Genomic DNA, 26,273 nt, shown 5'->3' with positions numbered 1-26,273 from the left:
CCACCCCCTTTTGTGTTGGCCTTGCCTGTGGAGTCATAAATAAAAGGTCCATTATAGAATGCAGATGGGCCTCGACCTTGCGTGGACACAATGTGGGCCAGTGGGTAATGTGCCCAGATGTCCGGAATGAGGGGCGTGATTCACTTTAAGATACCTGTACCAGAGACTGTCTGGCCTGAATTATTAGTGCACTAAAGAGATTTGAATTGGCACTAGCAAGCTTTCAAGGCTTTAGGAAGGGATTTGTAGTAGGCCTGGGCAGAGTTCGCAGAGTTTCACCTAGCTGAGTTACCGGAAAACTCTGTGTGATTTCGGGGAGTTCTGCAAGCGGGCAGAGTCCTAGTGACTCGAGCTTCTAAAACATACACCCTCCTAAATACTTAAAAAAACAAGCAATCTAATCGTTTTACCATGTTCTTTGTCAAGGAGAGTCGGACCTGATGCTTGAAAATATAAAAACCTACAGTCCTGCAGCAGTAAGGAAGATGCCCTTCAGAACAAATAGCTTAGCTGAAGTACTGCTTGTCCCCTGTTTATGCACAGGAATCAATGCACGAATCTGGTTATAAAGTAAGGGAGGGGAGGCAAAAAGAATGGGGTCAAGAACAACAGGGTCAAGAACAACAGGGTCTAGAAAAGAGGAGGATGGATCAGTAATGAAGGACAGGAGCTTAAGGACTCAGAGGAATGGGAAAGCGTAGCAGAAGGAGAAGGACTGGTGAGAAGAAGCAGACACCAAAGGAGGGATTTCAGCAGAAGTGAAACTAAGAGGTAGACGGTGCATTTACAAAGCATTGTCAATCAAAGAATTTAAATGTAATTTGCAAACAGACTACAGAGCTCTTCACACACATGTCCTCCCAGTCAGTATTTTCTGCAATCAGTAGTAAAGTAAATCAGTATTCATATTTGCCTGGAAGAACTGTTTCTTCCCTTCATAGAAGACCCTGAGTTCAAAGCGAAGTTGAGCAGATCCTTGCTTTAGTTTCTCCGAATCGAGAACTGGGTCAGCCTTAGGACCACGATCTAAAGTGTGGCGAAGAGAAGGTGCTACAGCAGTCATGTTGGTTGAATTATGTCCCTTGCCTTTTCGGTGACTACCACACAATACGTCTAGTGGTTAAAATTTTCAAAAATGCTCTATGAATGCAACATACCTACACAGCAAAGGCCGTAAAGTTTGCTGCACCTTCACCCCCCTCTAAACATTCCCCCGCCCTCCGCTACAAGCACCCCAAGGCCCCTTACCAGTTGCGGGAGCACCTTCCACTCAAGATGTTCTCCTTTTCTGTTGGTTTGGACAAGCTGTAGGTGTCCAGGTTCAAGGAACCCTGGTGGCCCCCTTGTTCAGAGAGGCTGCTCTCTGCGCCTCTCACTGCAGTCCTCTGCCTGTCCTCCTTTCAGTCCCTCCTCTTCTTGGTCCTCCTGCACTCTTTCTCACCTCGTCCAGTCCTTCTCGGCTTCTTTGCTCCCCTTCGCTCTTCTCTCTGACCCCTTATTCTCTCCCTCCTGCCCCTCGAGCCACTTCTCATGCCCCCTTGTACACAAAGGCTGGCAGCAGGACGAGACTAGCACCAAGCACTCACTGGGCTTCGGGGGGGAACGTTCTGGACGGAGTGAACTGAAAACATAAGCAGCTCCAGCCTTGGCTCCTCCCCTCCACTCCTTCCCCTATCCTGGAACTTAAACAAACTGTAAAAGACTGATAGAGAAGAGGTGGAGGGAAGGAGGGAGTTGCTAGAGTGGATGGGAGCAAGTTTATTATGTCATGAGAGGAAGGAACGAGCTGGAGTGGGCGCACAGTAAACTCCACCATGTGGCAGAGCGGAGTTTTTTTCCAAGCTCCACACTCCAAGCAGAGCGCAGAGTTGCCAAATTCCACCAGCAGAGCGGAGTTTACCGCCCACGCTTACTGTGTAGGTTTCTCTAGCCCTGAAACTGGGGGTGCACTTAGACTACACCTTATACCACATTTTTCAATAATTCCTAAACTATACTGTTAGACCTGTCAGCCCTTTGGGTGGTCCCTCCTCATCATTATTTATTTTGTCCCACTTTTGCCTCAAACCCTGTTAGAATTTTTCCTTTTTGGGAACCACCAGACTTTTTCGTATTGATGCAGATTCAGGGAGCCATTTTAGCTACCCCTGGAACTTCTGTCTGAGGGCCTGGAGCACAAAATGGTGGCCACCTGTGACATCATCAGAACCCACTGGAACCTACCAGAACCTTCCAGAACATTCCAGAACCCTGTGACAGTTGGAGGCGGTTTGGAATGTTGGGAAGCTAAGCCAGAGTTGACAGTTGGCAGTTGGCAGTTGGCACCTGACTAGTGAAGAGAGAGGACAGAGAAACAGAAGGAGGAAGGAGTGAGGCAGCAGGGGTGGAAACCAGTGCTTGGAGTGGGGTCCAGAAACCCACCCTTGATGCTAGTCCCTACTGACCAAGCCCAGCCTAGTGCCCTGTGTGGGATAAAGACCAGAAAATCATCTTAAGGACCTGAACAGCCGGAACAGGCCTTAAAGGAGAAGAACAGCAAGTTCCTAACCTGTTTGGTGGAATCCTCCTGGAGACCCGACGTCGAGTAGCCTGGAGACCTGGAGCCCGAGGTGGAGAAGCGGCGCTGACAGAAGGCAGACGTCGTACCCGGAGCCGCTAGAGGTCGAGTGAGGGCGCCGACGGAGGTCGTGTGGAGACACCGGAGGTCAAGTAGAAGTCACCTGAGGTCGAGGTGAGGCGTCGACGGGGGAGTGAAGTCCGCCCTCCGGAGTCGCCGGAAGCTGAAGTAAAGCGCGCAGGAGGTCGGGAGTGGAGATCGCACTCCGGAGTCGCCGGAACCCGAAGTGGAGCCGACGGAGGTCGGGTGTGGAGGTCGCACACCGGAGTCGCCCGGAAGCGGGGAGGCCGTGACCCTGTGACGCCGGAACCCGACATCGAGCCGAGGCCGCCCAGCGTCATCGATCCGGAGCCGCCTCACGGCATCGTCCCGGCGTCAGGTAAAGCGGATCGACGCGACATCGAACCGAGGCCGCCCAGCGACATCGAACCGGAACCGGCCGACGGCATCGACACGGCGTCAAGTGGAACCGATCGACTCGTCATCGAACCGGAGCCGCCCATCGACGTCGACCCGGCGCCGAGTGGAGCCGAACACCGAGAAAAGGGCAGTAAGTGGTAGAAAGGGCATCTGAGGCCCTGTGGAGCCCTAAAAGTCCATTCTAGGGGCTAGAGGGGTGTTAGGACCAACCTGAGAGTGCTAGGGGGGTAAACTGAGACTGGTGCAGGAACCTGTGTGAGGGACTGTGTAGTTGGTGAGCCAGAACCTTAGGTTTCCCTCATTCTACCTCAGCTTAGGCCCCAGCCTTGACCATACTAGGTGGGACATTCCCAGGCCACCCCAGTGACCACAAGCTGTACTTGGGCATGGTAAAATCAATCTACCTCATAAATGTGATCTGATTTGCAATTGTTATTGATTGCTTATATTATTTATTGAAGGAGTGTTATTTATTGTCTGATTGTATTTATTCCTGCCTGGTAATTATTGTCTGACAGTATTTATTTGCCCTATGTATTTATCACACCTATATTTATTCCTTGTGTATTTATGACCTAATCCTATTTATTGCACCTGTAAAGCGTTATTATTTAATTGACCTGCTATTCCTGAAGAAAATCCTTTTGTATTGTATTTGTGACATAACCCTGCAACTAAGAGAAAATTAAGATAAACACAGAGATATTTTCATAATTTTTAAGGTGTAGTGTCGTTTTTGGAACGGATGCACGCATGGTTATTGTATGGGTATTGCGTATGCTTGACACGGTGCCTGACCCCTGACCACTCGAGCCAAGCTACCACTGTGTATGTCCTGGAAAGACCCCGTTACCACCAACCTCTTCAGGTGTGGGAGTGGGGTTTTTTCTAACATATACCATACAGAAATCCTAATTTTCCAGAAGAATTATGAATTGCCAGAACTCAAGAAGCTTGTTTAGGCAGGTTTACTTATATCTATGAACTGTGATGAAGCTTGTTTCAATGTCCAACTGTTTGACTGGAGAGGCACATCATGGAAAATGCATAACCTGCAGAAAACTATTATACAAATCTGCGACGGATTAGGATGTTCCAAACAGTCCTAAAAGATAGTAGGTTCTTTCTGGAAATGAAGCTTGCTTTTTAATGCATTCCCCGTATACATCAACAGACCCAAAATAATGCTGTTTTTCTTGTAAGAAGCATTGCTGAAAAAAAGTGCAATAGAGTTAAGACCCCCTCACCCAACTTATAGTTGAAGAATGTACTGTAAAGAAATATTTTATGACCGAATAATACAAGTGTGCATTGTATGAGCCAAGGAACCTTCTTCAGAAACACAGACATTGGACATGTGCGTATTGCTGTTTAAATTGTGTTTTTAATAGTTCACCTGTTTGGTAATAATATCCAACACTAACTCATCCTTTCTTTTGTATTCCTGCGACCATAGACTGGACTCATATAGTCACAAAGAAGACACTTCTGCTTTTCCTGGGAAACGAGCCCTCATCTCCTTTCTCTCTTGGTTTGATTACTGCGATCAGCTGATCAAAGAAGCACAGAAGGTTTGCTAAGTGTCTTGTTGAATTGTTTTGCTGCTTGTTTGTCGGTGTTGTTAAAATTGGGGCCATCCCTTCAAGGTTGATTCCTGCAGTCACACTTGATATATATGGTTCAGCAATCTGCTAAAAGGCAGCCTATGATGATTATTTCTTAAATGTTTGGCCCAAAAGTGTCTTGCCAAGTTGAGACATGTTACTTCTACCGTTATTTGTGTAGCTGAAAAGCGTTCTAGTAAGTGTAAAACCATTTTGGAAGCAACCTCCTGAGCCGTCTTGAGTTGTAAAATTGTTAAAATGTTGGTGTTCCTTGACCACGCCTCCAATTAGGCTATTGTTATTTTGTAAATACATGAAATAGTCATTGCAGCATTGCAATATGTAACTGATGTGATTAACCTTAATTATTCTTACAACTAGGTTTTAGTGTGGTGTAGTAAGCACAAACACTTTAGTGTATTACTATATCAGTCTGTTTCTTTTAATCTGTGGAACCACGCACAGCATAATACAAAATATCTTATTAATAAGACTTGATTTTTCAAAGTAATATAAAACTCAATGATACCTGGGGGTTCTCGCAGCATCATCCGAACAAGAACAGCCAGCCATTTACAATATCACTCTTAAAATAGTGCAATAAAGACGATTTTCATTTTGTAATTTTTTTTATTTACATTTTAAGAATATATTTATGGTGTTTTTGAGCGAGGTGCAGAACGTTTGCCGCTTCAAATTGGCATGAGTGGAGATAATTATACATAATTGCATTTCTGACCATTCTGATTGCATTGTTTCTGAACTAAGGAAAATTACAATTTTCTTAAACCTCGCTTAATAGAAACAGCATATAAAAAATAATAGATTAATACTCCACAGATCTTTTACATACACGATCATTAACTTGATCTGCAACCTATTTTCATTTGAAACAAGTGATTAATATGCGGTAGCTTAAGACAGAGTTCAAGCAGTGTGGTTGTGGCTGTTTAGTGAACTTCTGAATGTCACTGAGGAAGCAAGGGCTTAAGGTTTTTCATAGGTCATAGAAGGAAATAATGAAGAATAACAGCTCCTTTCACCAGAGGAATGGCATGAGCACAGTGCTACTTGCATATTCCATGCAGAAGTGTTTTCTGCATTGTGAAAGTTTTATACCTTTAAGTGCTACTGGTTTGATGTTCTATCAAAAGCATAAGAAAGAATGGCATAGGTGGTTTTCTTCTGTCGAGCTAGGCTCACTTCTGCCATCCCTTCTAATTTAGGCCTCTCCAAACTTCAAGATGTTTGTGCAACCATGTTGTGTGATTGGGAACTGCTGGAGTTTCAGGCCAGAAGAGCATACTTGTTTTCCCTTCACTTCGAAATATTTGTTCACCCACCCCCTCTTTCTCCCTACCTCCATTTGAATATTCCATATTGACTTTAAACGTTTTGTAAACATGATTTGTCTAGCTAATAAAACTACATACACAATATAGCAGAATTGTAAACAAACGTTTGGCTTTCATGTACACCTTTCGTCAACTATAGACGAATAAACATTGTGACACCCAGTATTTGCAGGTTTCCGGTCTAATATGGTAAAACAAATGTGGCTTTTCCTCTTTGTTTGCAGACGGCTGCTGTGGCTATGGCCAGGTGTGTCCGGGAGCGATTTTTTGTTGGTGTCATGGAGCCACAGTTGATGCAAACGTGAGTGTGCCCTGGTTTGTAATAGCTGTATTTCCCCATGTGCGGAGAAGTGCTAGAGAAATGGTTAAAGAGAAAGATGTACATACATCATACCTTGGATCTCTGGCCAAGGCTTTTTACTGCTGTGTGCTTAAACTTAGTGTTGAAGAGTGAATAATCATGTAATTTCTAATAATTCGTTGGCAGTTGTTTCATCTGCCTTTTGCCTCTTATAGTAAAAGCAATTGATTGTAGGTGGACTCTGACAGTAACTTGCTTAAGCTCCTTTCCTCAGACAGAATGCAGTGGAGGTATAAAAATGTGTTAGGGCACTTAAGAAAACGTGCTTGCACCTGAAAGTGTGTAACTCTAATAAATTGTTTTCCCTCTTCTTGACAAGCCTGATTATGTGAGCGATGACTGGGTTGTATGAAAATCATGTATAAGAAAGTACCTGGTGTAATCTAGATTATGATTGGGCAGGTATTAAAATATATGTTGAATATACACACCCAGATTAAATGCCGTCCTGTTTGATCTGTTCAATTGTTTTCAAACTGAATGTCTTCTCAATAGTCCAAGTGATGTGACAAAAATAATGTATTAAATATGTTGTCATTGTTGTTCCATTCTCCCTCAACCCTCGGTGTCCAGGTCAGAGATTGGCATCCTTACATCAACAGCTTTGCTTCATCGGATTGTTCGACAGGTCACATCTCCCTTTTTACTGCAGGAGATAGTTTTCTTCATTCTTGGAGAGCAAAGAGAGCAGGAGTCCCTGGCAGACATCAACAAATGCAGTCTAAGACATCGGCTTATAGAACACTGTGATCATATTTCTGATGAGGTAATGATCTTGTGCTGCAGACAGAATGTTGACATTTCTGATGGTGAGGGTCTGTTTTGATCTTTTATCTACTGTTTTGTGCAGAAGAGCTATGTAAACCATTTTCACATATATACTAGCAGTACTAGCTAGCACAACATACAGGCTGAATGCTTTCGATCACACCTTATCGGGTCATAGGAAGTCCCTGATGAGTCACTTGACCATACAGTAGTGTGGAGCAGGACCGGAGTTCATTTATAATGTTGCTGAACAATGCTGTTCTAGAGTTGCCCCTCTATTTGTTTCACACCTGTTTACTATTTCATGATACAGTGGACAAACCATAGTTTGTCTGTGTTTGTGTAGAAATATTGAATTTGGATGACCTCAGAACTGTCACAAAATTTTAATGAAGGGAGAATAACATTTCAATGTCTTTATTGCTCGATTGTTGTTCTTCGGAAATAACCTCAGGCTGGTTGAGCTAACAGTTTAGCAGTACTAAGTGCATCTCGATGATTTATGCCACTAAGTGGTTTGAGACCATGTGGTGAATAAGTTTCTATATATAATTGTTTGTATGGCTTACATCTGAAGCAGTTAATGTAAAATTGGAATATGATCCTGATTATTTAGGACTGACGTCACAGCAGCGAAAATGAAATACATTTCAAGTGCTGTGACGTCACTTTGCAGGAAAATCTTACCCTTGGTCTCCAGAGAATCAATAGTAGTGGCAGAAGAAAGAACGCTGGGTTTGGATCTCCTTCCTGCCCCAGATCTTTGGCGGTCTTAGAAAGAGAAGAGGAACAGCAGAGGATTCTGGGTTGCCGTAGGCTAGAAGAAAGCAATAGAATGGCTTTTGCTTCACCATTCACTTGCTCGTTACATCATGAAAGACACAGCAGAATACTGCTTTGTTCATCAGTGGCTTACTATGAACAGAGCTCTCAAGTAATGTGCCTGTTATCAATTATTTCCGGGAGCGCAGGTACAGATCACTTGGGGAGAGAAGGGAAGAAAGTTCAAGGTAGAAGCATGGCGGTGTGTTAACAATCATATTTAAATAATTTAGTAGGTGAAGGCAAGCCTGGAAGCAAATAATAAGGGCAGCAGATTGTCAAGTAGATTTCAATATAGATATATGTAGGAGAAGGGAGAAAGGTGTGAGGACAACAGGAGTGAAAGGTGTGTAAGTAGGCTACATATTTGTATTATTTAAGGATTTCAGAGACAGGCCAAAGCAAGCAATGAGAGGGATGGTGGCAGAACAGGTAGATTTTTTTATATTCAGTTGTGTGGGAATGCAGAGAAGCGCTTGGAAGGTTACCAGTCGGTGTGAATGTTTGAGGAAGCAATTGTTTGTTATGGTTTCTGCTTTGACCACAAAGGGACATTTATGGATCAGAAATGAGGTTTATGGTGTATCTATACACCAATTTGAATTGTACACAGATAAGTAGCAGCAGCAAAGAGTTTTCCACCGCTAGAGTCCAAGTGACACGAAGATAACTTTTGGATCACTCATGTCCTGTAGAACCTCTTGATGATATCTACCCATATATTTTGCGCATATCGCAAATTAAAATAGTTTTTGATGAATATGATTTAGGGTATAACTATATAGCTAGGATAGCCCCAAATTCCCTATCAAATAGTAACATAGTGCTTTATTAAAGTGTGTTGGGATTATAAAACATGGCAACATGCACTTCCGTGGCTGAATCAGGAGCCAAGCAATATGTAATATACATTTTGTGGCACTTTTTTCATGACGAATCATTGTGGTGAAAGGTATTCATTATAAAGGCATGTAACAGTGTACCATTTTCTGTTTCTATATCATGGGGGCCAAGTTAGAGTCATAATCTTTTGAATAAGTCTCTGCCGCAACAGAGAAATCCCCAACACTATTGTTTTTTAATCATTGATATGGTGTGAAGTTCATTTTGGCTCATTTTTGCAGCAAGGATAGTGGGGATCTCTTAGCACTGCTCTTTATTATTAAGACCCTTTTGCAGATTTCTGCACTGGTTTTCCTACTTTGTTTAGACATCAAATTATTTTAATTTCCATCCTGCTTTTGGTGGTGCTGTTGGTGTTTGCCTTTCGTATTATATTTTTTCCCTGAGAGTGCGGTGTAAGAACCTTGAATCTATATTCCATCTTTTGATGCTCAAAAAAGGCGCTACATCTTAAGGAAAACGGAGTTAATTGATTGATTGGTGGCCATAGTAGGGTGATGTTATCTCTGTTCAGCAATTTGTGTTAAACCATATTTGAAAACTGTCAATATTGATAGAATAAAGAAGAATTCACAATTTATTTTATTGTGTTTTATTAAAACAATTTTCCAATTAAACAATACAAAATTATTTTGCCACTTTGAAAGTTATGTGCTTCACTATCATCAGGGAAATTAAACCTGCAAAATAAGAGTATGAATTACTCAAAGATTAGTAGAATAAATGTGGGTCTTCATCAGATTCTTCTCTAAATGCATCATCAGCCCACTGTTCTCCCTGAGAAGTTCAGGGAAGAATTCGGTGTCGGACAGTACTCTTTTCAACTAACATTGCCTAAAGATACAGTACGGTGGATAGAACTGAAAAGGCTAGCTTAGTCGGAAAACACTTTAATTTGGCTATATGTTTATTGTAAATGGTATTGGTAATTTAGATGTGTGAGTATGAAATAATGAATACCAAATTGAAATACTGACAAAATAGTGTTTTGGGATCCTTCTCACAAGCAGAGATTTTCAGAACTCAAGAATTCAATAAAAGATTTGCACGCTGGAGAAGGACAGATACAACAAAGTAATGTTTCAATCTGGATCTAAAGGATTAACATCCTTTACACCTGGTTAGTTAAGGGGGATTAATGTTCTCTGCACTTTGAAACTTCCAGCCCAGGCATGGAATTTAAAGCAGTTTTATTGCTGTTGCAGGAAATTTCCTTTTAGACATGCATACCATAAACATCAGTTGCCTGTAAAAAAGCCCTCACTGCAGCAATAATATTAACAATTTAGGTTAGCAAGATACACTTTTTCTTTCCAGATGAGTCTTACTAAGATTCCACGATAATGGCTAAAACTTAAAAACCTACCTATTGTTTTATGTTTTGATAATATCTAATATTCATGTCCGTTGTACTTTTCCACTTGGTGGTAGTCTTGTAATATCATAATCCTTCTGTAGAGAAGACTTAACATACCCTGGGCATCAAAGCAGAGTGCAACTGTTAAAAAGTTAAACTATAATGAATTATGTGCCACCTCAAAAATCTCTTGTAACACGAGAGAACAGTTTTGGATGATTGACCTGTACCCAAAAAACACTTACCTGCATATCTAATAAACTAAAGTATTGTAAATATCACAATAAAATTAACAGCATCCTAGGCAGTCATGCCTTATAGCAAGAACTCCACTGTTAAGGTTGTAAAGCTTTACACAACTCCTTAGAGAACATTTAACAGCAGAACTGACAAATGCAGACACAGAGGTAGGTACGTTAGTACATATTTGAATGCAGTACATATCTTCTTCATGCAGTTCCAAGGCTGATTGTGTTTGCTTTTCTGTTGACGCCAACATGTGAATCTATAGTGAATGCTGTGTTTGAGAAATATTTAGTTAATACCTTTAAGTATAGTTATCCAGTCTTAGCAAACTGTATAGATCCACATTTAACCTGTTTTTTTCACCCCAGAGTGGTACATGTGACAGTTAAGTATTGGCTCAGAATCAAATTAAATTGATACATTGGAGAGCAATGTTGTTGCAACCCATCCCTACTCAATGAAGAAGAATACCGCAATGTAGGGCTTATTAAAAAGACAGATTTCGTTTTGCCAAGGACTCGCAGCCTGATACCCTGGAATATTCAAACAAAGTGAATCGTAATTCTATAAAAGATACTTTTTCTGAAAAACTGTAATTACTTGTAAGCAACCTTAATTTTGCTTACCTAAGTGAGTCTTGTGTTCATAGTCTTTAGTTTTCTGTCTTCAAGACAATCCATTCACCTTCCACTCTGACTGTGCCTTCTAGTATAAGGCACAGAAAACAATTGTGTGTGACTGAGTGTGAAGTCCGCCGGTGCACATATACTTAGTTTCCTAAACTTTAACAGTTTCTCTGCTAGCTATCTTCTGGTGCCATGCATACCAGTCAAAACAACCATGAGTCCAGTGGAATGAGAGGGTAAGGGCTTACTGACGTAAGAGTTGGGTAGTTGTGACAGAACTAGATCTGATTACTTAAAGTGCAAAAACATAAGCTAACTTGAATCACTGGTCATCATGTCAAAACAATTATATGAATGTTAATCATGATTCATGTAACATACATTGCACAGCTTAACCCCTTCAGTGCCCCGCCCTTTCCCCCTCCTGTGCCGGGCATTGTATTAGCGGGCGGGGTCCATGACGAGATAGTCTCGTCATGGGCACAGCGCAACCGCGCTCCATGACGAGACTATCTCGTCATGGGCATAGAAGAGGTTAATTATGCCAAGGTGTTTGAATCATTCATCTGTATGGACTTCCTTTAGTCGTGTTTAGTAGCTTTAGGGAAACTTAAGGCACTGACACCCTACTGGTTTTAATTGACTATATTCAAGCTAACAGAAGGGCATATAGTTTTCATCTGTCTTAGTTGATTAAGAAAGTGTTTTTGTTTAAGAATCCGCAGAAGTAATTACATGATGGGTACCATGGATTTCAGTGGAATCTAGACTATTGTTGCAGAGTGATTTTCACTGTGTTGTAAAGTGATATTTTTTGGTCTACCAAGAACATGTAGACCAGTAACTGTTGTATAAAAATACAGTTTACATTTCTTTAGGTTCATATTATTATTTTGCAGAGCTGTTAGCTTTCCATTCACACCCTTTCCCACACATGTGGCATTCTCTCACTTTGCAAGCAAATGAAAGTCACATTTTAGATTAACACCATTTGTTTATGTACATGGTGTATTCTGTTCCACACCATCTCTTCCCGTTGAGGTTCTTTGAAGGCATCTGCCTTCTGTACACTCTCAGATGTTTTTTTACGTGCCCAATTACTGAAAAATGTTACTCAGTGAATGAGGTGTTGTGCCTCCCTTTTATCCCAATGCACTAAGGTATCTGAATCAGAGGAGGTCAGTTGGCTGCTGCATGGCTCCAAAGTGCACTTTATTTCATCGAAACGAAATAAGTTGTTTACATACAAGTCAATGTCAAGTAGGGTCTAGGTCTGTTATTTAATATGGTCCAGGTATATGCATATTACCACAATATAAAACAAAAAACGAAACTCCATTTTTGTTTACTATACCAGTGTTATTGATATTACTATTTTCTTTTAGATTAGCATTATGACGCTGAGGCTCTTTGAACATCTTTTACAAAAGCCCAGTGAGCACATTCTTTATAACCTTGTGCTAAGAAATTTGGAAGACCGAAACTACACGGATCACAGCTTACCCTTCCCAGAAGATAAGGATGTGGTGGAGAATGGACAGATAGTAGGAGCTGTGTAAGTTTCAAGCATAATGTTTTGAATTGGTAATGTTAACAGCACAACAAAGCCTGGAAAATCTAGTTTCCACTTCTCCATTCATGGTCTCCTGAATGCTGTTTCTAACTGTAATTAATGAGATTGTGATGGTAAGAATGCGATTAAGATTTTATATAAGACAATTGTTGACTCATTTCCCTAATGCCAAGTGGGTAGACTCCGTGTATCTGTTTGTACTCTTGAAGCCCTTTTTTCTGAGTCAACTAAGTACCATAGTCGAAAACATTATCAAAGAAACTTGCATGATCTGTGTTTTTTTAACTCTATCCCTCTGCTGGTGCGATTAGGAGGACTAATCAGTGTTGTCTGTGATCCAAGAAGGTAACACTCTAAAGATAGTCTCGCTTGTTACCATCATAAATAATAGTGCTCAACATGATTATCCTATTAAAATAAAAGAGCACAATATCAACTCCAGTTTGTGTGGAACCTCCAAGACTAGTGTATGAAGATATCAAAAACTAAAAATGCTGCAAGACCACATTAATGCAAAAATAATGGCAGTGCATGGTAATACAAATCTCTGTAATATAGCACAGCATAACATACAAACCCATAGCTCACCCTCACAATGAGCTGCATATGCACAGGCACTTACAAACAGATGTGCAAATTATAAAGCACGCTATTTCCTCCTCCTCATCATCTCCCCAGTTAACATCTTCGTATTCTCTTATTTCTCAGCATCTCCATCATAAACACATCCACTACTATCGTCAATATCTTCCTCTCCCTTGGAGACGGTCTCCATCTTCTGTCAAACTCTCTATCAATATCTCCAAGAAACTAACCGGTCAATACACCCAGACAAATTTGAGAAGAAAATACAAAGATACAGCAATAACCCTGTGTGAAAATCAGTGATACACTAAATGAGCAAAAGAGAAATGAGGAAAAAAAGAGGAGAAAATAAGGGAAACACCAACTGTAAATAGAAAAGGCAAGAAAGGCAAAAAGAGGGGGAGAGGACTTCAGCGAGAAGAATCATATCGTCATAACAAAAATACAATGAAGATTGTGTAATTACACAACTTGTAGAGGCTATTGAGACAAGTCAACAAATTGCTGTATCTGCCACTCAACAAGACAGATCCTCTATAATGAACAGAAGAGGGAGTCAGAACATGTATGAAAAACAAAGGATATGCGACTAAAGGGTGCAACAGCCCGTCACAAAATATAAATGATAAGGAGTCAGTCGTCCGGCGTTGTGGTAGAGAGCGACGTTGGTGAGGTGTGGATCAGTGCATCTCTGGTGCATAAATAACCAAGCAGGGGTTCCCATATATCTTTGGGACATGACTGCTGGACTATTAATCCTCAGTAGTGGGAAAGTTATTCGGAACGGTATGTTGCATCCTGTAACCAGGCATCTACAGTGGGCACCTGGCTTCTTCCCCAGTTCATGGCCACCCTGCAGTTGGCAAGTAGAAGTAGCATGGCTATGAGTCTGCGGTTTGTGGTTGGAATTTGTTTAACTAAGTCCAATAATACGATCAGGGTGTTACAATGAATTTGCTGTCCTGTTTCCTCAGAGTTTGAGCTCTAGAGCGGCAGTATAATGTTGTCAGCAAACACTGACGGTTTGAAGCAGTTTAAGCAAAAAGTGATTTCCTTTTATTTGCATGAATTCTCTGATTTGTTTCAAAAGGGACTCTAAGTAGAGGGCAGAAAGCAACGGGGAGAGTTCCCTGATGGATCTCCATGCATTTGGGTAGCCTGGCATTCACGCTTATCTTAGGCCATTGTAGGTTATAGAGTGCAGCCACTGATCCCATAACCCTACTTTCAAAGCTTAACCTCTCTAATGTCACCCTCATCATGCTCCAGTCCACCCTTTATCGAAGTAAAACAATATGGTTTCTTTATCCACTTTTGCATAATATCTATTGGGTGTAGGGTGTTCTTGGTATTGGTCACTTGTTGATCGAGTAGATATGAAACCAGTCGGATGAGCGTGTATCAAAGGGGCATCAACTTATCTAACCGAGTTGCTAAGTTCATAGTGAAATGGGGTCTTTTGTCTGGTTTGGCTATTGGTGAAATTGTTGCTTCTGTGATCATATGGGATGTCCCCCACTTGTGGTTGAAGCTGTTGAGACCACAACCAGTATTGGGATTAACTGTGGCAAACTGCATGCAAAATGTAGGTGTGTAGCTGTTCGGTCTCAGGTCTTTGCCTACCTTCAGGCTGACTATCGATTCTAAGATCTCAATGTGCGATATCCAGGCATTCTGCTTCTGACTCAGATAAGGTGGGGAGGGAAAGGAACCTTAAATATGTTGTAGCAGTTGGGTCAACCCGTGTTGCTGTATAAGGTGTGTCTGATTATATGCATGAAAAGCCTGCAGCTTACCTTCGTCACTTGTTTGCAGCTCCCGATTCCTGTCTCTGATTTCCCCCAATATATTGTGCTCTTGAGTTGCATGGAGTTTATTTGCTACTCTGTTATTGCTTCCTCAGAGAAGGGAACTCCTGCACTGGCCAAGATATAGTAGTCCTTAAAGAATCCTAGGGTTCGCTGCTCACCTTGTAACTGGGGTGAGTGGTCGCCAGAGTTTCCTAGGTAAGTTAGACTTATGGCTGTATTCTAACTCCATGAGCTGTAAGATGAGTTTCTCCAGTGCTGTTTCTCTCATGTGTTTAAGACGACTTGCCTGCTGAATAAACATGCCTCCGATTACAATCCTAAAGGCATCTCGTTCAATCTCTATGCTCAATTTCCCCAGTGTTGCTGAAAGACACACCCTAATCTTCTCCTGAATCTTATGAAGGACAATTCAGGAAGGGGTCATTCAAGTGCCACATATCTCTGGGACAGGAGTTGTTATTGGCTGGCCAGTTAAGGATCATTTGAATGGGGCCATGATCAGAGAGAGCCTGACTTTTCTGTACAAGAACCTTCACTCACTGTACTAATCGTTAGTGAATTAGTCTGTAATCTCTTTGAGTTTAGGTTCAATGCATGTCTGGAGAAATTGTAGTAATCTGATACTAAAGGGGCTATGTGCCACCAGGCATGGTGTTGCCCTCCATCGATAGTTTGGATGTCTCCCCTGCTCTATGCTGTTGCCTGTCTTGAGAGGAGTGCGTTACCATGTTAAAAGTCTCTTCCAGTTGGTATTGGGTTGGAGGGAAATTGCATTATCCCTTTCTGGATTGACACATTTCTCTAGACCTATGTTCAGGGCATCTGTCTTAGTGATAGAGATGAAGTGCACCTCCCTCTCCCCGCAAACAGTAATCCATATACATGTCCTATCCAATTTATTGCTGTGTTATATGAATTTGAGTTTTGCACCTAGGAAGATAGCCACCCTTGCCTTCTTAGATGGTGCCACGCCATGATACTGTTTGGTAACATATTGGGATTGCAACTGGTATTGGTCGGTTCAGAGCAAGTGAGTCTCCTGAAGGAGACGCTTAGTAGGGTTGTAAATAGACAGGGCTTTATTTGTCAGTGTTAGCCAAGATTAGCCCAGGGATGTGTAAAACTTAATTTGCATCAGGTGAGTGGTCTAACTTGGATACCCCCGCCCATTCCCCAGCAAACCCATGAGACTTTCAAACCTCTTCAACTGTGTGTCTCTAATGCAAAGAATATATCTAGTCGTTTGTACAGCAATTAAGGCCCCTGTATGTATAGGTACCTTTCCTAGGCCTGCTACTAGCCGGGACCCAGGCTTCCAAATGCATGTAATGTTTTAGTGTGGGGGAGGGAGTGGTATCCTATTCCTTTCTATCCTGATATGTGGTAATGTTAAATACAAAGAATGAGTGTTACCGATAGTATAGATTTCTCTTCTTCCCCCCCTTCCCCCTGAACCCATTCCCCCATGTATAACATCATCATTGACCATGAAGGGTTTGTCATAGATCTGCAACCCTCCGATCTTACCTAGTGGAGATCATGTTTCAACCGTGTCATGACCAAGGTGAAGGACTTCTTGGTTATCTGCGGTGGTTCTCAGGAGGTGTGACAAGACATTCTTTGCTCTCTACAATCATCTCCGCTTGGTCTCAATCTCCGAGATCGGTTGGCTTTCCAATCTGACTCTCCAGAAATAAGAGCCATGAGAAGGTGATGGAGAGTGATATGTTTTTATTTGTACTGTTGATTCCCAGAATGTGCAAGAATCCTTAAGAGAGGTGAAGGCTCATTGTTTGCCCTACCACCTGAAGATTATTTTAACCATATTCACCATTGATTTATATTTTTTGCCTTTAGAAAATCGACTGGGAGAGGTCTTGATATTATTATATCGATGTTCCATTGTCTGGCTTTTGGCCAAGATTGCCTTTTTCTTCTCATAGTAATGTCCTTGGGATGGCAGGGCCAGGTTCAGGTCTTTGGTTGGTTCTCTGTGTTCTTATTGGCTCTTTTCCCACGCTTTCCTGGATGGTGTTGAAAAGGTTTTGAACATAGCAATATAGGCCTTCTTGGGTGTCATGAGGGACTCTGCCAATGCTGTCCTGCTGTAACCAGTTCTCCAAGTCCTCGCATTTCCCCTGGAAAATTGCATGTTACTCTTCAAGCGTAATCATTTGGTTTTGTAGACAGTCGCAGTCATAAACGTTTTTGTTCAAGCCATTTTCTAGATAGTTCACTCGTCCACCTAGGTCATTGATGACCTTCCTCATGTCTGGCAGGTCCAGCTAGACCTTTGTTTTTACTGCTTGTATTTCTTCTTTGATGTCTGTGAGAAGTTGGCCTGGTATATGATGCTCACTAATTAAAGTGACCACCCTGTACCATGCCAAGCAACCCTTATGGTGTGGTTGTAAGTCAACCTTTTCGGACCAGCTGCCCTAGTGGTAGCGTAGGCTAAGCAGTCTTTGAGGCTAAACTCGTTTAGGCGTGTTAAGCAAGCTGTTTTACCATATGTAACCCCCCTTTATACCAATGAAAGGACACCACACAGATATATATTCAAAATATATATGTATTTATTACTCAAAGTATCCCCTAGACTCTTTATGAGCACAGGAGCACAAATCGTTAAACAAGAAAGTATCACAATATACGAAAGTTGCACTTTATATGGATAGGCCCTGGTGGCCACTCAAACCATATACTAAAATAGTGGTATAAGTACCACGAACAGGAAAGGGAGAAGGCCTAGGGCCTCTAGAATCGCTGGGCCTACAAGCAGCTAACTTTAGTTAGTGACCAGGAGGTCCACAGGTCGCGTGTGCAGTGAGGAAAGTTACACGCGGGTGCCCATAGGTTTTCAATGGGTGCGTAAATGTTCAAAAGTTACTGCTAGAAGGGTCTTCTGGTTGGACTACGAATTCAAGAATTCAAACCTAGACATTAGAGATGTTACTCTACACTTGTGCACCGGAGTGCCAGCTTTACCTCACCCACAGGAAGCGGGTGCATAGGGCTCGAAGTGCGTCGAGTTTCGTCTATCTGGTCAATGGAGCCTGATGACAAAGATGCTGCAGGCGGTCGGTCCAGAAGAGATGCGGTGGATCCAAGGATGGATCGGAAGTGTAGAAGACCTGTAAGCAGAGGGGACAGTGTTCATAGTCACTAGCCAGTGACCGGCGTGGCACCAGGTAGGTACCAGGCGATGTCGGGTGCAAACAGGTGAAGAGGTGTAGCTTGTCTCTGCAGCCACGTGGTCCCTGAAGGTCGACGACGTCCAGGAGTCGGTTCACGAGCTGTCCCACGCAGGCTCTCACTGTCGGCGGTGTCGGCGACTCAGAAGAAGCAAACAAGCCTTGGCAAAAGCAGGAGTCGCAGGAATCGAAGAAAGCTGTTAGCTCTGACCAGCAAGGTCAGAGGGGCTGCTCCTTTGGAGGGAAGCAGGGGCCAGTCTGGAGCAACCAGACCAGCGTCGTAGTTTTTCAAGATGGTCGCCAAGATGGCCACCAGTCAACGGACCAGTAACCGGTTAGGCGCGTCGAGTCGCGAAGTGCAGAGGGGCCCCACGCAGATCGTGGAGATGCTGGAGGGCTCACCTTTGATGCAGATACTGCTCGGATGTTGGGCTTCTCGGGACCAAAAGCACAACTTGGATGGAGCCTCTGTTGTCGCGCTTTCAGCTAGTCGAGTGTCTTCCAAGATGGCTGGCTCCACGGGTCTCGGTGCCTCCACAGGTTCCTTCTTTGCAGGGACTGTGGATCGGGCGGTGAGAGGTCTGAAGGTCCAGTTCTTGTCGGTCTCTGGGCTCGGGCTCCGGCGGGAGGCGGCGGCAAAGCAGACGTCGATTCGCTGGATGGTGCTTACGTTAGCAAGATGGTCACTCCCTGACCATAGGGGAGATTTCCTTCAGTCTTCTGTGCAGCAGAACGTCGAAGTTCCCGTCTTCTTCTTAGTTGTAAGTTGATTTCAGGATGTCTAAAGTCTTAGGACACAGCTCCTACCTTTAAGCGGATTCTAGGGGCCGGACTACCTGCTAGGTCCCTCCCTAAGGGTGGGACCAGGAAGGGGGGTGGTTACACCCAGAGTCCTTTGTCCAGCTCGCCCCAGGTCTGGGGCTGGTGTTCCCCAGGACCGGATTGAACTGGCATATGCACAGAGGCTCCTTGTGAGCCTCAGGCATGTCTGTTTCCTTTCAAGCCCTACCTGACAATACACAAAATCCTGTCTGGGGTGGTGCTCGCACCTCCCCTGGCAGGAAACCCTTTGTCCACGTCTCCCAAGCTGGAAGGACTCCCAGCAGCAGGAGGGCAGACTTGTGTCTGTGGTGGCAGCGTCCATTTTGTGGAGCTGAGGCTATGTCTGATTGTACCCGGGTTTCAGGTTCTATACATGTCGTGCCCCTCTAGGAGAGTGGAATGCTAACCCCGTCGCCAGAATTGGCGAGGGGTTAGTATTCCAATTCGTATGACACCTTACTCGACATGTTTTGATAAAGCCAAACCAAAGATAGCATTTAACCGCGAGGTTCATAATGCACTTCAGAGTATATGGTATGACGATATCTGGAAACGGTAGAAGGAAGTTGTTCCGACCACTGCAGACAGGCTCAGCTCATGCCAGAGCACCATCTCACATGAAACCAAGCACTCTGCCTTCAGGATTGTTAAGGCCTGCCATAGGAGTGACTTATAGGTTAACATGTGTCCCATTTAAGGGTAGGTATAGGCATACTACACCTAAGTAAGAGGTGGATACACCAACTTACCCCAGCTGAGTGGTCAGCCAGTTGTGTCAAATTGGAAGGCCAGACTAGGGGTGGCATAATACATGCTGCAGCCCCTGGGAGGCCTAGGGGTACACCTATGCCCTGGGTACCTAGGGTACACTGTACAGGGTCCAATAAGGTGATCCTTACCAATTGTGTATGTACCTAGGGTACATGGAGTCCATTTTAAAGAGAGAGCAGACAGCCTGAGACCCTGGATGGCAGCATCTCAGGCCAACTAAGTCGAAAAACCAGCTAGACACTAGGCAAAAAGTTGGGGGTAACCATAGTCAGATATCCACCTTCCTACAATGTCACTGAAACGTTGTATTATGAAGCACTTGATGATTGATAGGTCAAGTCTGCCCTTGGGTTACAAAGGTCAATCGGAGTTCAAAATTGCTTCTTCACTCCTGTTGGCTCTTGCTCTTTTGGGCCTATTTTCGCGTAGCAAGTCTTGATTAGTGGTTTCTTTCTTCCCTCTTCCACCTGTCATTTGATGTAGTGCTCAATTGCACATTTTATAGCTTTGGACAGCATTATTCACCTCCCTGCCTAATTTGAAGCTTTTGTTTTGATTCATTAAAATGGCGGGCCTTTAATTTCAAGTGTGTTTGGATCCCAGTCGTTGGGATTGTCCAACATAGCTCTTGTTGATTTTTAGCTACCTTGCTCTTGAGCTGCTTGGCATGGTTTTACTCCATTAGGGGAAGTGCTAACCGTGTCCATCTACCAATTAAGTTGGTACCCTTAGCTTGATTAATCTGAGCAGCACAAGTACAGAATATGAGCCTGCATTAAGGAGCAAAAACAACAATGATATGCTGGAGTCTAGTGTGCAGGTCGGCCTTTTAGAATTAAAACTGAATTTAGAAAAGCTCCAACATTCCCACCAAAATTAAAAGTTTAAATTTTTCTTTTTTTGTTGGTGAATTAAATAAAATGTCATCATTTGTATATTTGTTTGATGCATACTTGTTTCTGTGTTTTTGTGCATTCTTTTGAGGTGCAAATTGTTGAAAATATTTAGGACAGCGTACCTCAATTCTAGTCCTGATTCGGTGGGAGTCCACAGAATTTAATTGGTTAAGAACCGACGGCTTAGAGGATAAGGAAGTCAGTGGGACTCCCACACTTCACTGCTTTGGCCCATTCATGTAGAGCAGCTCCAGGTCTGTTAGGTGGGTTTCCTTAACCCTGCTTTGTGACAGGAATCCTGGAACCTCTCTGTCCATTTGCTTACACTTCTGCCTGATTCCCCCCCAGTTCAGCCGCAAGTGGCTTGTAACCCATGTCCCCACTCCAATAATTGAACAATTTGTTATACTGTCCACTTCTTCAGAGGCTCTCCAGTCAGTACTTCACATTCTAGTTTGAGGCCCACCCGTGATAGGTGAAGGTCTCTTATGTCCTTTCCCAGATGATGGCCTCTCCACATCTCCATGTAGCTCCTGTGCCATGCAGGCACCACCATCATCTGACCCAAGTCCCACCCCTGGGCACCGTTGCAGTCCATGTTCAGTCCTGCTCATTTCAGGCCCAGAAACAGCTCCCACTGCTATTGCACCTCATGCTTATTTACTCCAGGGGCAGTGCGTCCTGCCCCACATGTCCATGCTATGGCTTCCCTTCCACTCATTAGGCCCTCAGAGGACAGGGTCTAGGCACAGTGAGACAAATCACCTTAACCAGCAGGTTGTCGGTTGCTTCTTTGACTCTGGGCCCCTTTGCTCACATATGAGGCCCGACGTGAGGAGTCCCTGGCATCACTCTTGTCTGACTCTGCCTTGCTCTGTTGAGTACCAGATGTTGCTTCACTCTGAACTTCCAGCAGTTGCTGCTGCCATTTGTCCACACCATAAGGCTCTACTGGAACAGGGCCAGGATGGACATCTCAATTTAACACTGTAACTAAGCATTCTTTACCCATTTCGGTCAGGTGCATCAACTGTGCCCCAGTATATGTAGATGGGCTCTCCATTTATCTGATTAAGTAGGATTTACGGTGTGGGTGGGCAGTGGCGAAGCTACGCGTCTGCCATCTTCCATTCATGACTGTGTCCCCCTACCGATAAATATTGCGCAGTGTTTCCCCAAACGCATGGGTCGCAACAGTCCAAGCAATAAATAAAGAGGCATTTAAAGTTTTCGTTTATCTTGTCACATTTGCATGTTTAAATGACAGAGGCTATGTCTTCTGGCAAGCTGCCGCTTATTCTTTTAAAATGGGATTGGTGTTTACTTTCCTTTCTCTGACTGCAAAGTGAGGAGTTTTGAAAGTGAAATGACAATCTTAGGATATCATATCTGAAAGAGACACGTTAGTGATAGATTCCTTACCTTAGAATACCCCCAGGCGTCAAACTGGATCCGGAAAGTTTTTTGTAGCAGTACCCCTGCGCGTCAGTAAGTGGCGTTGTGCGGCTCCACGTCCCTCGCTGGCATCGTAAGTGTGGAGATGGCGTCACGGAGACTACTTAGGCGCCACCCATGCGTGCTGACGTCAGTTATTTTTTTCCGAGCCAGCAAGCGCAAATCCGTGTAGAGCACGTACCTTAGTCACTTTTTGACTACTCTTTTGAAACTTTTTGTCTCCCCTTTATTTCCCCTTGGTGCACCTAGGGATGCCTGGATTTAACTCTTGTGGGGCCTCTCGTCGCAACATGTCGGTGGCGGACCCCCATGATGTTTGCCTCTACTGCCTGCAGACCGAACATGACTCCTGGTCCTGCCAGGACTGTCGAGCCATGGCCCCGAAGGCCTTGAGGGAGCGGCGCCGGAAACTGCTAGAGGCCCGGCACTCGTCCCAATGCCGCTCCAGGTCCAAGCACCATTCCCGGGACCGCTCGCGGGGCCGCAGTTGTCGCTCCTCTGGCTCCAAGTCTTCACCCTCGGATTCCGGTAAGCGCCGACATATAAAAAGAAGTCGAAGAAGCGGGTTCGCTCTCTGACCTCCCCCCATCTGTCCTCGAATGTGGACGAGGGGGACAGGGGTTTTGCCCCTGCGGCTCCTTTGGAGCTTGGGAGTCCCGTGGCCTACCTGCCCTACCCGGGTCCGTCGGCGACTCCCGAACAGGTGCAAGAGTTTCTTGCCACCATGGACCGCCTTTTTAGGCCTCGGGCTCCCGCTGGCGCGCCTTCGGGCCCCACGGTCCCGTGTCCAGATCCTGTTGGCCTGTCGGCGCCGGCGGCGGATCCAACTTCGGTGCCACAGGATCCTACGCCGTTGGCTCCGGCGCCACAAGGTCCGGTGCTTCCGGCTCCGGCCCAAGCGCCGCCCTCGGCTCCACCTCCGGCACCGCAGTGGGTGCCGTTCGTTCCGCCCTTGCCCCGGTTCCAGGACCATTTCGTTCCTGCCTGGGATCCGCATTGGGACACGGCGCCAGCCCGGCCAGCGACGTTCACGGCGCAGTTTCCGACGCGGTTTGTCCCTGCTCCGGCTCTTCCGCCGTGGCCGGTTCCGCCTGCAACAGAGGTTGAGGATGACTCGGAGGGGTCCTCGGACCCTCTTGCCCGTCAGTGTGACTCTGAGCAGGACAGGGTGGACGATCAGGAGGAGGCCGGCGACGATGTCTCTTCTGACCCTGGGTTTGCCTCTCTCCCGCCTACAATGGAGGAGGGCGCTTTCTACACGATGGTGCTCCGTCGGGCTGCTGAGGTCCTCGACCTCGATCTTCTTACGGTGGTCCTCAAAAATAACCTTCTCACCGAGGTGCTCCAGACGGCGTCTACTTCGTCGGAGCCACTGCTTCCCTTCAACGACACCCTCACCGACGTACTGTTGGGCACTTAGTCGCGGCCGGCCAGGGGGGGCCCCTGTGGATAAGAATGTCGCCAGGCGTCACTGCCTGGTGACCCCGCATTTCTGACCACTCATCCCACGCCTGAGAGTCTGGTCATCCAGGCCTCGACGTCGCAGAGTGCCTTTCCCACGGCTCTGCCGGATAAGGACTCTAAGAAGCTGGAACAGTTCAGTAAGCGGTTGTTCTCTTTGGCCAGCTTGGGGTTGCGGTCGGTGAACACCGCCTGCTTATTGGGCCGCAATATCCACGCGGTGTGGGATACCGTTGCTCAAGTGTTGCCTCCGTGTCCTGAGGAGGTCCTGGCTGTACTTTCCAAGGCAGTTGCTGAGCGTAAGGATGCGGCTAAGTTCGCCATTCGGTGTGGTTTGGACACCGCTGACTCGTTGGGCAGGGCGATTTCTACGACTGTGGCGCTCCGTCGCCACGCCTGGTTGCGATCTACTGGGTTCTTGCCCGATGTCCAGAGCTCGCTCATGGATATGCCCTTTGATGGCGCTCGCCTGTTTGGCGATAAGGCAGACAGTGCACTGGAGCGTTTTAAGGACTCACGAGCCACGGCCAAGTCCTTGGGTCTTTCCACGAAGATCCCAGCCACCCCTGGTTTTCGTTCCTTTCGTGCCCAAGGAAGGGGCGCCCAGGCACGTTCCTTCAGCAAGCCTGTGCAGAACCAGCCCCTGCGCGGACGCGGCTTCCGCAGGGGCAGATCTGGGAACTAGCGTGGGGGACAGTCCACCTCCACCCCGCTGTTTCTACCTTCAAACCTTCCTAATCCGAGCTTTGTGGAGCACCCCATGCTGGTGGGTGGCAGGATTCGCCATCACCTCCCCCGCTGGCGCGATATCACATCGGACAAGTGGCTGTTGCAGATCCTCCGCAAGGGTTACTCCCTTTCCTTTCTGTCCACCCCTCCAGCCATGCCACCTCAGTGCCAGCGCATGTCGGGGGAACACTTGGCGACTCTCCAGCAGGAAGTTGCGGCCCTCTTGGCCAAGGGGGCCATCTAGTGCGTTCCTGGGCCAGAAATAGGGAGTGGTTGTTATTCCCACTACTTTCTGGTGGCCAAGAAGGACAAAGTGGGTCTGAGTCCCATTTTGGACCTCAGGAACGTCAACCGCTTCCTCCGGAAGGAGAAGTTCAAAATGCTGACTCTGGCTCAGGTCGTGGCTGTCCTCGAGACTGGATGGTAGCGTAGGACTTGCAGGACGCATATTTTCACATCCCCGTCCTGCCGGTCCACCGGTGTTACCTGCGGTTCACGGTGGGCCAGGAGCATTTTCAGTTTGCCGTGCTCTCCTTCGGCCTTACCAGCGCCCCTCGAGTGTTCACCAAAGTGATGGCGGTGGTCGCAGCTCATCTGCGCAGATCAGGGGTTCCAGTCTTCCCTATCTCGACGACTGGTTGTTGAAGGCGGGCTTGCCCCAGGCAGTCGTCTCCCACCTCCAGACTACGGCCGACCTCCTGCATTTGCTGGGGTTCTCCATCAACATGCCGAAGTCGCACCGGAGTCCCTCCCAGAAGCTCCTCTTCATCGGAGCGGTTCTGGACTTGACGCTGTTTCGGGTTTATCCTCCCGAGCAGCGAGTCCGGGATATTCAGGCTATGAGTCCGATCTTTCAGCCTCTGTCCCGGGTTTGAGTCAGGATGACCCTCCGGCTTCTGGGCCTGATGGCCTCCTGCATCCTGCTGGTGACGCATGCCAGGTGGCATATGCGGGCTCTGCAGTGGGACCTGAAGTTCCAGTGGGCGCAGCATCAGGGCAACCTGTCCGATTATGTCCAGATCTCAGAGGGCCTTGCACGACAATTGCAGTGATGGCTCACGAATCGCGATTGGGTCAGTGGCAGATCCCTCTCCCTTCCCCAACCAGAGCACACTGTGGTGACGGATGCGTCCCTCCTGGGATGGGGAGGCCACTTGGGAGAGGTGGAGATCTGAGGACTCTGGTCTCCGGCGGAGTCCTGGCTCCATATCAACCTTTTGGAGCTGCGGGCAATTCGACTTGCGCTGAAGGCATTCCTTCCTTCTGTCCAGGGAAGTGTGGTGCAGGTGTTCACGGACAACACCACCGCCATATGGTATTGCAACAAACAGGGCGGGGTGGGGTCCTTGACCCTATGTCAGGAGGCTCTGCGCCTCTGGACATGGCTGGAACATCAAGGTATTGCCTTGATGGTTCAACACCTGGCAGGTTCTCTGAACGCCAGGGCGGACAAACTCAGCCGCCGGTGCTTGATGGATCACGAATGGCGTCTGAACTCGGACTTTCTGCAGTGGGAAGAGCCTTGGTTAGATCTATTCGCCACCGAACAGAACGCGCAATGTCATCAGTTCTGTGCGTTGGAATTTCCTAGGCGGAACTCGCTCTGCGACGCTTTTCGTCGTGAGTGGAGCGAGTGGAGCTGCGGTCTATTGTACGCCTTTCCGCCTATACCACTTCTGCCCCAAATGCTAAAGAAGATTCGGCGCGACCGGGCCCAAGTCATCCCTGTGGCTCCGGATTGGGCACGAAGATACTGGTATCCCGAGCTACTCAGCATGGCGATCGATCCCCAGACCCGGCTGCCTCTTCGGGAGGATCTTCTGTCGCAGCAACAGGGGACGGTCCTCCACCCAAACCTGTCCAGCCTCCACCTCCATGCGTGGAGATTGAGCGGCAA

The 26,273-nt window shown here is 45.8% G+C and overlaps 1 protein-coding gene across 1 annotated transcript in view; it reads left to right on the top strand.

The window, feature by feature from the left end:
• Positions 1-26,273, top strand: part of FHIP2A (FHF complex subunit HOOK interacting protein 2A) — a 246,797-nt gene that overhangs the window by 101,507 nt on the left and 119,017 nt on the right. The window contains exons 8-11 of the mRNA XM_085603279.1: positions 4,494-4,608; positions 6,221-6,297; positions 6,931-7,123; positions 12,465-12,634. Of these exons, the coding sequence (XP_085459405.1) occupies positions 4,494-4,608; positions 6,221-6,297; positions 6,931-7,123; positions 12,465-12,634 (555 nt within the window). The remainder of the gene's footprint in view (positions 1-4,493; positions 4,609-6,220; positions 6,298-6,930; positions 7,124-12,464; positions 12,635-26,273) is intronic.

This window comes from Triturus cristatus, chromosome 1_2 (assembly GCF_964204655.1).
Source record: "Triturus cristatus chromosome 1_2, aTriCri1.1, whole genome shotgun sequence".
Lineage (NCBI taxonomy): Eukaryota > Metazoa > Chordata > Amphibia > Caudata > Salamandridae > Triturus > Triturus cristatus.
Note: the sequence above shows the minus strand (reverse complement) of the source record. Positions and strands in the feature narration are given on the sequence as shown.